Source organism: Electrophorus electricus, chromosome 25 (genome assembly GCF_041902795.1).
Source record: "Electrophorus electricus isolate QZ-2024a chromosome 25, ASM4190279v1, whole genome shotgun sequence".
Lineage (NCBI taxonomy): Eukaryota > Metazoa > Chordata > Actinopteri > Gymnotiformes > Gymnotidae > Electrophorus > Electrophorus electricus.
In genome coordinates this window covers 5040001-5050000 of record NC_137521.1, presented here as the reverse complement: position 1 = coordinate 5050000, position 10000 = coordinate 5040001, and the positions used below count along the sequence as shown (strand labels likewise).

At 49.6% G+C, this 10000-nt stretch overlaps 1 protein-coding gene across 7 annotated transcripts in view; it reads right to left on the bottom strand.

The window, feature by feature from the left end:
* The window catches only part of magixa (MAGI family member, X-linked a), a 39561-nt gene that overhangs the window by 15810 nt on the left and 13751 nt on the right, over positions 1–10000 (bottom strand). For 6 of the 7 annotated variants that reach the window (XM_081707413.1, XM_081707416.1, XM_081707414.1 and 3 more), the window contains 8 exons: positions 9853–10000; positions 9087–9264; positions 8392–8462; positions 7581–7748; positions 5806–6262; positions 5068–5587; positions 4794–4857; positions 4303–4692 (listed from right to left, as the gene is read on the bottom strand). The exon at positions 9853–10000 is cut by the window's right edge and continues 26 nt beyond it. In XM_081707413.1, coding sequence (XP_081563539.1) covers positions 4303–4692; positions 4794–4857; positions 5068–5587; positions 5806–6262; positions 7581–7748; positions 8392–8462; positions 9087–9264; positions 9853–10000 — 1996 coding nt within the window. The remainder of the gene's footprint in view (positions 1–4302; positions 4693–4793; positions 4858–5067; positions 5588–5805; positions 6263–7580; positions 7749–8391; positions 8463–9086; positions 9265–9852) is intronic. The other variant, XM_081707411.1, reaches the window with a different exon arrangement.

The window sequence follows — 10000 nt, the reverse complement described above, 5'->3', positions numbered from 1 at the left end:
TTGTTGGATTTCTTTTCTATATCTGGCCTCAGGAACATCCCTGCTCAGTGCCAAGCAGTAGTCTTAGGGGATCCACGTTCCTTTTCCAGTACTGGAACGAAACACTATGGCTGACAGAGACATTCTGAAAACCTATTTGGATTCCTTATGCAAAAACACAAAATAAAACAGGTTGCTGCAAGCGTTCCCCTCTTGTACCGTCTTATTTTATAGCGCTAGGCCAGTATTGACCAGTGTTTCACTTCATGTCATGCTCAGTCTGTTGTCCTTCTTCTGTCAATGATTTATTGGCCCAAAACAAACAACATTACAACTTTGTACGTTTCCGAATTTGACATGAAACCTGGTCATAAGTGAGCAGTGACTGACAGTGAATGGTTCGGGTAGCGCCGTTTTGAAATCTCTGACTACAAGGATGTAATAACTTCAGGAGTGCAAGAAGAACAACTGCTAAGCGAGAAGACCAAAGAGGAAAGGTGTACTCCCTCAGACCAGAGGAGGGCTATGCTATATAAGGCAATATCCATATCAAATTAGGCCATTCATGAGTGGAGCTCACCCAGAGGCAGCTGGAAATATTCTAGGTATTCCAGAGTTCAGAGTCACCAAAGCAGGATAATTAGAGCTGGGGTGAAATCAAAGGAACCTGGATCACAGTAAATACCGCAAACTGCCCCAGGACTTCCTAACCAACAGAAAGCTCTCTGTCTCCGAACACACACACACACACACACACACACACACACACACAGGCATGCTGTTTAGTCGTTCCTCGCCCATGCACACTCTGTTCCCTGCGGTCAGGTGCGTACTACGTACAAACGTCACGGCTGAAGACAAGTGGCAGCGCACGGCAAATCAAGACAGAAAGTTCAGAAAAAACTAAGCGCATCGGAAAGGCATTAAATCAGCATTCGTGGCATGCGAAGAAACAGAGTAACACATTGTTAAACTGCCAAAACTACGTCGAAATTGAACCGTCAGACCCTTCAAACAGTCAGGGATGTGAAGGAGTGAGTAAGTAGTTACGTTTAGAGTCCTTCACAGACTTCACGGCACACTGCAGTCGCTCCAGCATGTTTTGACGAGCTGTTCCGTTTCGAGTTCAAGTTCGAAAGAAGGGTTGGCCACAAATCTCTGAACGTAATACAGATTTGTGACAGGAATGCAGGAGGAAGCCAACAGAGCAGAGAGACGGGAGCAGTGTGGACTCCTGCACTGAGAGGGGGGGTGAGGGGGGGAGAGAGGGAGGGAGATATGGAGGGAGGGAGGTGACGAGAGAAACTACGACAGGGAGTACATTTGAGTGTGTGCGTGTTCCTGTGTGTGAATGTGTGTGTGTGTGTGTGGATTTTAGAACAGGAGAGATTTAATACAATGCTGAATCCTCTCTCCATAGAACCAGCATTTGAAAAGGTCTCTCTGTGTGTGTGTGTGTGTGTGTGTGTGTGTGAATGTGTGTGTGTGTGTGTGTGTGTGTGTGGATTTTAGAACAGGAGAGATTTAATACAATGCTGAATCCTCTCTCCATAGAACCTGCATGGGAAAAGGGGTGTGGGTGTGGGTGTGTGTGTGTGTGTGTGTGCGTGTTCCTGTGTGTGAATGTGTGTGTGTGTGTGTGTGTGGGTTTTAGAACAGGAGAGATTTAATACAATGCTGGATCCTCTCTCCTTAGAACCAGCATGGGAAAAGGGGTGTGGGTGTGGGTGTGTGTGTGTGTGTGTGTGTGTGTGTGGATTTTAGAACAGGAGAGATTTAATACAATGCTGAATCCTCTCTCCATAGAACCAGCATTTGAAAAGGTCTCTCTGTGTGTGTGTGTGTGTGTGTGTGTGTGTGTGTGTGTGTGTGTGTGTATTTTAGAACAGGAGAGATTTAATACAATGCTGGATCCTCTCTCCATAGAACCAGCATTTGAAAAGGTCTCTCTGTGTGTGTGTGTGTGTGTGTGTGTGTGTGTGTGTGTGTGTGTGTTTTAGAACAGGAGAGATTTAATACAATGCTGGATCCTCTCTCCATAGAACCTGCATGGGAAAAGGGGTGTGGGTGTGGGTGTGTGTGTGTGTGGGTGGGTGTGTGCGTGTGTGTGTGGATTTTAGAACAGGAGAGATTTAATACAATGCTGAATCCTCTCTCCATAGAACCAGCATTTGAAAAGGTCTCTGTGTGTGTGTGTGTGTGTGTGTGTGTGTGAATGTGTGTGTGTGTGGATTTTAGAACAGGAGAGATTTAATACAATGCTGAATCCTCTCTCCATAGAACCAGCATTTGAAAAGGTCTCTCTGTGTGTGTGTGTGTGTGTGTGTGTGTGTATTTTAGAACAGGAGAGATTTAATACAATGCTGAATCCTCTCTCCATAGAACCAGCATTTGAAAAGGTCTCTGTGTGTGTGTGTGTGTGTGTGTGTGTGTGTATTTTAGAACAGGAGAGATTTAATACAATGCTGGATCCTCTCTCCATAGAACCTGCATGGGAAAAGGGGTGTGGGTGTGTGTGTGTGTGTGTGGGTGGGTGTGTGCGTGTGTGTGTGTGTATTTTAGAACAGGAGAGATTTAATACAATGCTGAATCCTCTCTCCATAGAACCTGCATGGGAAAAGGGCTCTGTGTGTGTGTGTGTGTGTGTGTGTGTGTGTGTGTGTGTGTGTGTGTGTGTGTGTGGAGGACAACCTAAACAGTGATAAGCAAAGACATATGAAAAGAGTACATGTGTGAGCAATAGAAAACAAAGAGACAAGAAACAGCAAAAAGGGTAGTGGGTAAACAGATGTAGACATTATGGCTGCATAACCTGGCAGGCAGCAAGTGACTGAACCAGATGCCATTCCAAGCTGAAGCACAGGCATTCATGCCTCATCTGATTTGACCTCTTGACCTCTTGAGCACTGTGCTGAATAACCTGCAGAACAGGAAGTGCACCTTCACAGGGGTGATGTCCGGCTGCACGATAAGATAAGCAATCTCTTTATTAAAGCACTGCAATTCACGGCCCTAACTTACACATCGCAGCCTAACGCTCAAGTGTTCATCAGTGTTCCCCTGACAACAGCCAGTCCCAATCACGACCCTTTAATCGTGATTAAGTTGCTAATGAGCTGTTGTTGTCCCTGAGCTCATTTTTGCGGCACAGCCGAGTGACTCACAAGTTTAGAGAAGAATAAAAAAATGCCTTTCTTTTGTACAGTGAAGACAAAAAAGTGTGAAGGAGGTGTTGGCGTTGGGGATTTGTTCTTCGTCAGGGTCTCCAGACTCTCCTGCCCTGAGCGACTGAACCAAAGCAGGATTGGGGTGTTATTCAGGACCCCATCCCTCTAAACTTGCTTCAGGTTCACTGCGGGACCAAGGCCACACACCGCCTCACTTTCGCTACAAGTTATGCTGCTCTAAACTGCTCTAAACTATCCAAAAAACTTCTTGTTTTCCACGTTGAAGTTTTATTTCATTTACTTGCTTATTTTGACAGGGACAATACAGCTAAACAATGTTCTATAAAATGTGGCACATGTAATGTGTTGAGGGCATCTAGCTTAAGCTAATTTGCAGCCCCAGACGCTGTTTAGGCTTTTGAAAGAAGAGACAGTTGCGAAAAAACGAACGGCCACGTCTGCGATATCAAAACAGCAAACGGAGAACGCATGCAAAAATTCGGCCTTGGCCGGGGACGACAGTGCACAACAGGTCACGCGGGGCAAAGGAGGACAGACCACACGCGCTCAGCCTGGCTACTTCTATACGGAGTTGCGACTTTTCGAAACCGGTCGAGACGGCTGTGGATTTTAGAACGTTTGATGGCTGCTGTAAGATGTAATTGTTTCAGTTTTCGGTTTCAAGCACAAAGATAAAACCATTGGCCTTCCCAGAGTTAAAGCATGACACTTTGTTAGAGTTCCACTTTAAATACCAGTCCCGGACCAGTAACGTCTGGCCTAGGAAGGAGGAATAGCGCCGCTCGTTCATAGACACTTCAAGGCCTTAGTGAAGGAAAAGCAGCGCGCCATGAAAGACCGATACATTATTACAGCAGGCGAAATCAACACACAAGCAGCTACCACCATTTTGGCACCAATTTCTGTAACAAGAACCTATAGAAACACTCCCCCTCCCAAAAAAATAAAACCACAAACCATTTCACACTCCTGCTCTCTTGCACTAAAAGGGCTGACAAAGGCGTGGGTGAACCAAACGTACGCACTTGCATTGTGTTTGTCGTGTAAGCTGATTTCATAGTTATTGACTGCAACTCCAGCTCCAAGCAAGCGGCGTCAAACTGAAGCCAAAGAGCTGGAAGGCTCCTGCGCTCACCTCCGTTCACTTCCTGGGTGGCGATGACGAAGCCGAAGCCCTCCCCTGGCCGCCTCCTCAGCTCCACCTCCAGGCTTTTGGGAGGGGCCGCCCCCCTCCCGTCCGCCTGGGATTTGGACGCGGCTCCCAGAGTGGAGGCGACGGCACGGGGCCCCTGGTCCTCCGTCCCCATCCAGTCCCGGGGTTCCATGGTCAGGGTGACGGGCACGGAGTCCAGGAAGCTGGTGCTCTGGACCAGTGGCGGAAGATCACTGGAGGGGGACCGGGGCGAGACGGTGCTCTGGCTGGCCGTGGTCGGTGCGTCTGAGGAGGGCGAGGTCAGGTCCACGGGGCCCTGAGGTGGAGGGATGGCTTTGCAGGAGTTTGGGGAGACGGGCGAGCAGACCGACCCTATGGAGGAGAGGGGAGGAGAATATGTAATGAGTCTTGACTCACTGACTACTGTTCATATAGATTTAGTCGCATGTAGTGTGTAAGTGTAGTATGCTTACCTCCTCTATAAACGAGCAGAACCACCTCTCCCTGTCTCGTATGCTCCTGTAGGACTCTCTGCACCTGTGGACAGAAAAAACAACACAGTTTTATTTGAAGAACAAACGAATATAGACGCCACTTACGGGAGGCATTTCAACAGTGCAGTATTCAGGCCGGAGAGCGCGTGGCGCCGGGGCGACAGGCGGCGGTCCGGCACGATTGGCCGCCGCTCCACTGACCAGTACGGTGGCCCCGCCCCGCTGGGTCGCACCACAGCCCCTCCCCATTTACCTGAGCGAAGCTGAGGTTCTGCACGTCTGCGCCGTTTATTTTGATGATGGCGTCACCAGGCTGCAGGGAGGGGCACTGTCGCCGGTCCCACACGCGCTTGACGAGGGCGAGCTGCCCGCCCTGGCCGCCGGCCGTCACGCTGAAGCCCATCCCCCCCCCATCGCTCCTCCCCAGGGCCACGGGCACCAGCTCGCCCCCGGCTCCGGCCCCGGCGGCGACGGAGGGTGCGCCGGCGGGCGTGGCCAGACCCCCCGGGGCAGGCCGCCGGGGGTCGGCCGCCGGGCAGCCCTTGAAGCCGCAGGGCGGGAGCTCCGTTGGGGGGGTGAGCACGTGCGAGGCCTGGGGCGCGAGGGACCGCTGGCCACTGGGGGCGCCGGGCGGGGCGGTGGAAGGGCCCACCTCGGGCTGGGGCAGAGGAAGGGCACCGCTGGACATGTCACTCTCGGAAGACTTGGAGCTCTGGTGGGCCAGTGAAGGGGTGGGGAGGGTGTTGTTGTTATAGCTACGGATGAGGGAGGCTCTGGGCAAGCAGGCAGAAAGGGAGAAGCGAAACAAGAAAGGAAAGAAAGCTAAAATATTACATAATAAAAGCATATAACACCTCGTATACCATATTCATGGTACTGGATGTCCAGATTTGAAAAATTTCTCTTATGGTTCCGTGGATATCAAATTCAAATTTGAAGCCCTTGCGACTTCCTCCTTGTGCATCCGTGTATGTGTGTGCGTGAGCATTACCTGCGTGTTACCACAGAGCTGACCTCTGTGTCACTGTGGCTGGAGCTCATCCTCTCCCGATGCGGCGGGGCTGGCTTCGAGCAAGCGATGGCCGTCCCCGTGGCTGCGTTTCCATTGGGCATGGGGTAGGAGGGCGGGGCCGCCATGTTGCCATTGGCGTCCAGGACCTCCTTCTGCAGGCGGGGGTAGAAGCCGTTGTGAAGGGACATGGCGCGGTTGAGCCTGGGCAGCCCCTCGGAGGGAGGCAGAGCCTGGGCGGCACCCAGGGCAGGGGTGGGGTTGGCAGGGGACGTGAGGCTGGTCTTGGGGCAACCGTCGGGGTTGTAGAGCATGGGGTAGCCCCGACGGAGCACCACGTCCACGCTGTGTCCCATGGGGACGGCCTTCAGTATCTCCACCACCTCCTTATGGGACATACCCAGCACGCAGGTGTCGTTGATGTAAACCAGGATGTCCGCTGATGGCATGGGATGAGAGAGCCAGAGAGAGATTAACGATATGAATTAAGAAATATAAACAGTGGTCGTGCTTCATCAAAACAAACAAATAAACAAAAAATAATAATTTTTGGGAGCGAGAGTGGAACAAAGGCTGCCTTCCTGGTGATCTGCTATTTGCATAAGCAGACATATATGTGTGCCAGTGTCTGTGGGTGTTAACAGAATAAACGTAAAAAAAATTGCAAATGTGTGTATGTGTGTGTGTATGTGTGTGTGTTTGTGAGTGGGGGAATAAATCCCATCAGGATTAAGGGCAGATCATCAGGTTCAAACCACAAGACCCTCCCAATCACATCACTGTAATCCCACCTAGACTAAGAGAGGAAGGAAAGAGAGAGAGAGAGAGAGAGAGAGAGAGAGAGAGGAAAGGAAAGGCAAACGGGGGGGGTAGAAAACAAGAGATAAGAAAAGAGTGAAGAGAGGAGCGATACGAGGATACAGAACTGGGAGTGTGAACAGCTTGCTTTGGCCACAACCCACCATTCGTGCACCCCTTCTCTGATCTTTTCTCTAGTATTCCCCATTCTTTCTCTCTGCCACGTATCAGCATGAGATTTCAACTGTAAGAGGTTCTTCTCTCTCAAATGTCAGACACAAAACTCGACTGGCACCTAACGCTCACTTCTTAGGACTTAGTGTGCGTCTTCATGCAAAAACATCCAAGCACAGGCCGTATTATCACACTGTTATGTTTGTAATCCCTTTTAAATGGTGAGTGTCAGAGTGGGCTCCACCTCAGAGGTGTTTAGCCTAATTACATTTCTGTTGTGGTATGGAAAAACATTGACTGCTTGACTACAAGACTACTTATAGTAAAACTGACAGTAAAATTATTTAATTCTGCATCAAAATATCTTAAGTGTAGGTGACAAATAGACCAGTATCATTTCTATAACTCAAAGATCAATTGACTGTAGCATATTATGTTTTTCTATAGACTCCAACTTCTCAAAAGCCTTAAATAACTATAGTTGAGTCAGCTGATTGGCGAAATGATCAAGATACAGCATTTTAGGTTTTAGTCGGTTGGTTTTTAGGTTTTTGGTCTTTATGATGCCCTCTGGTGGCCAGTTCTGATTTTAAAACTTCATCATGCAATGGGAAACTGGACTTGGATATTAAAATCTGTTGATCAGCAAAAATAATCATGTCAGTGCCAGCGCTGAGTGGATGAAGCAGACATTTGTTGGTTATAGCACAGCAAAATGTGTTCATTGTTTGTTTGTTTTTTTTTAAATAGATGCCATGTTCATACTGCTGTAGCTGTAGCTGTACCTGTGTTTAGCGCAGGTGGACCTCCAGGTGTGACGCTGTACACCTGCAGGAACTCTCTGGGTCTGCTGCCACCCACAATGTTAAAGCCAAACCCCCGAGGCCCTTTGGACAGGCGTGTGTGTATGGAATAGCCCTTAAGATCAGACGGCTGGTCTGTGAATGGAGGCACTGGGGAACATGCGCACGTGCATACATTCACAAAAGAACGAACACACACAGACACACACACACAGCACACGCACAAAATAAGTGTTACCAATCATGTCATCAGAGTGTATATCTAATTCCTCATTTAAGACCAAAGTCCAGAGACTGTAGGCTTAGCTTTGTGGTCACAGCACACACAGACATGCTTACACACTGGCACTCTCTACTGGCTAACAGAGTGTACTGTTACTCCCTTTGACATGGATATGTGCAGAAGCAAGACGTACGTTTCTTTAACCTTTAGTAGCAAGTCTGCGTGTTAATGGCTGACTGAGCGACAGCTGAAAAGGACATTTTTCTAAAAGGAATGAACACAGGCATCTCAGAGCAAGGGATAAAACCAGGGCAAATGAGGGAAGAGTTAGAGGCAGCGAATGGCTTTTACGGAGTTCATTAATCTCTTGGGTTATTCTGGAGAAGGAGCGAGAAAAAGAGGACAGAGAGAGAGAGCGAAAGCAAATGAGTGAGACAGAGAGAGAGAGAGAAATGAGTGAGTGAGACACAAAGTGACAGAGAGAGAGAGAGAGAGAGAGAGAGAGAGAGAGAGAGAGAGAGAGAGAGAGAGAGTGTAGTGGCTCTAAGGGGAAAGCAAAGGAAGACTCACACTCCGTCTTGCTGACGACCTCTTTACTGTGGGTCCGAGGGTCCAGCCAGCTCGTCGTCTTTGAGTTGTGACTGAAAAATTTGCACACGTTCAGTGAGTTTTTCTTTCATATGATGTCATTTGATGTCATCATTCATCATGAATATGCAAGTCTTTAGATGTTCTCATATACAAGCTACAATGTGGCATGCCGTCCCATGTGATACACTGTTGACTGCATTTTCTATGTAGTGTCATGTAGTGTCACATATGTGGTGTTTCCATTGCACACACGGAGTTTCCATTCCATCTCTCTCTCTCTCTCTCTCTCTCTCTCTCTCTCTCTCTCTCTCTCTCTCCCCCATCTCTTTTCTCCCCCCCTCTCTCATGTGCTCTCTCTCTCTCTCTCCCTCTCTCTCTCCATCCCTCTCTCTCTCTCTGTCACACGGTCTCTCTCTCCCCATCTCGCTCGCGCGCTCTCTCTCTCTCTCCCTCCACTCTCTCTCTCTCTCTCTCTCTCTCTCTCTCATGTGCTCTCTCTCTCCCAATCTCTCTCTCTCTCTCTCCATCTCTCTCGCTCACACGGTCTCTCTCTCTCCCCATCTCGCTCTCTTTCTCCCCCCATCTCTCTCTCTCTCCACATTCCTCTCTCTCTCTCTCTCTCTCTCTCTCTCTCTCTCTCTCTCTCTCTCCATCCCTCTCTCTCTCTCACTCACTCAATGTAGTAGGGTTCTCCTGAGTCACTGAATGCCATCTCCCAATTTTCAGGCAGCGCCCCGCCGCGGGCTCCGTTCTCCATGGGCCCGCCCCCGTCCCGAGCCCCGCCCGAGTCCCAGGTTTGATTGGGGGAGATGATGGTGGTGGGTGGAACGCTGCTCGCCCCTGCAGACCCTGCTAGGGAGAGGAAATAGCATTCGGGGAACACGGCTTAAGAAACAACCTCTGAGGAAAATGCAACCTCACATCAACCAGAGATTTACTCTTGTACTGCTCCCTTGAATCCAGATATGTTACAGAGTCGCTGCAGTACAACGCCATCAGCTGATCTTGATGTCAAACTACAGGAACATTATTAGTGTCACTGTGTATAATGTTAATCAGTATCTTGGGAGAAACCATTCTCAATCTTATCAGCTTCCACCTTGTTCCATTCCACAGATTCAGTCCAGTATTTACCCAGCAGCAAAAACATTCGAGTTTATGAACGCAGCAGGAACGCCAATTTCAAGAGCCTCCAGACGCGGTTACGGCTCTCGGTTCCCACACCGCGCGCTTCCACATTTAGTCCCTCATTAACAGGACGGGCCCTGCAGCCTGCCAATTGCTGTGGCTGGGGAATGGGTGGAGAAGCAGACCCACCGTGGCGCTGCCAGACTGAATCCGTGAAGCAAATCAAAGCCCCCCAGATCCGGGATCTGTGGAAGGGCTCGGACGAAGGGAACGTGCAGAATGTGTCTTGGCGGACGCAACACTCCCGCTTACCTGAGAGGCCGGAGTCTTCCTCGCTGTTTTCACATTCCTCCATGGCCTTCTCCAGGTTGCTGAGGCTCTTGCTGCGTGTGCGGAAGTTCCTCAGCAGGTTGCGGTGCTCCTGGTAGGTGATGGGAGGGCTGTCCGGCCCGATGTGCAC